The sequence below is a fragment of the Berghia stephanieae genome, chromosome 8 (assembly GCF_034508935.2).
Source record: "Berghia stephanieae isolate SIO BIC M18660-M18661 chromosome 8, UCSD_Bste_1.3, whole genome shotgun sequence".
Lineage (NCBI taxonomy): Eukaryota > Metazoa > Mollusca > Gastropoda > Nudibranchia > Aeolidiidae > Berghia > Berghia stephanieae.
Window position 1 is genome coordinate 44513002 of NC_088367.1, and position 998 is coordinate 44513999.

Genomic DNA, 998 nt, shown 5'->3' on the forward strand with positions numbered 1-998 from the left:
TGATTGTCATTAGGATGTTTATTTCTCGTAAAAGGGAATATATTCCTGGATTATTCAGGTATTCGACAGTACTGACGAATGTGTCTGACGTTGTCGTTGATGACAGTTAGGTGACTGTCCGAGGTGCAGTATGGCTTGATGTCCCGGAGGCAATTTATTGCTGCATGGGCATCGCTGGAAAACGACAAAATCAACAATGTTATGTTATCAGTTGGCATCGATGTTTTCTTTGTTGTACTTCATAATTACCATCGTTTTCGTCGTTATTGTCGTTGTCATCGTCATTGTCATCATCATCATCATCGTCATATCATTATCATCAGCATCATCATTACCACACACACACACACACACACACACACACACACACATATATATATATATATATATATATATATATATATATATATAAATATATATATATATATATATATATATATATATATATATATATGTATAGTTTGGCCAAAGTGCAGGCAAATCTTGTATTACGACTACTACCCCCCCCCCCACCCCCACCACCCTTTTTTCTATTTGATACACTAGAGTGGTACACCCACAACGATTTAAAAAGCACAATATTATTAAATTTCATAAAACACACAATCAGACACGATCTGAGCTTGAAAATCATGAAATTATACGCTATATAAGTGTTCAAACTTACGGAATTGAGCAGACTGCGCTATATAAGTGTTCAACAAACTTACCGAATTGAGCAGACTGCGGCATCATCGTCATCGTGGAAGAAATTATCGATGCACGAGCGAATGGCTTTGAAATTGCAAACATCTGTTGAAGTAAATAGTACAAAACAAAAACACACCTGTTTAAATGAGGCCCATCTCATCAAAATGGTATTATGTTGGGTTGGACACAACGACGTGTCCTTATTTGCAGGTCTGATAACCTAAATTAGTCATGGTTTTATTGATGAAGTGCCAGGTGCATATTTTTTCAGGTCTGATAACCGATCGCAATTATGGACTTGATTAAAC

At 36.2% G+C, this 998-nt stretch overlaps 1 protein-coding gene across 1 annotated transcript in view; it reads right to left on the bottom strand.

Moving 5' to 3' along the window:
- LOC144979025 (uncharacterized) overlaps nt 1-998 on the bottom strand; it is a 26124-nt gene continuing 25126 nt past the window's right edge. Inside the window, exons 9-10 of the mRNA XM_078925640.1 lie at nt 711-792; nt 1-174 (exon numbers count right to left, since the gene is read on the bottom strand). Of these exons, the coding sequence (XP_078781766.1) occupies nt 51-174; nt 711-792 (206 nt within the window). The 3' untranslated portion in view covers nt 1-50. The remainder of the gene's footprint in view (nt 175-710; nt 793-998) is intronic.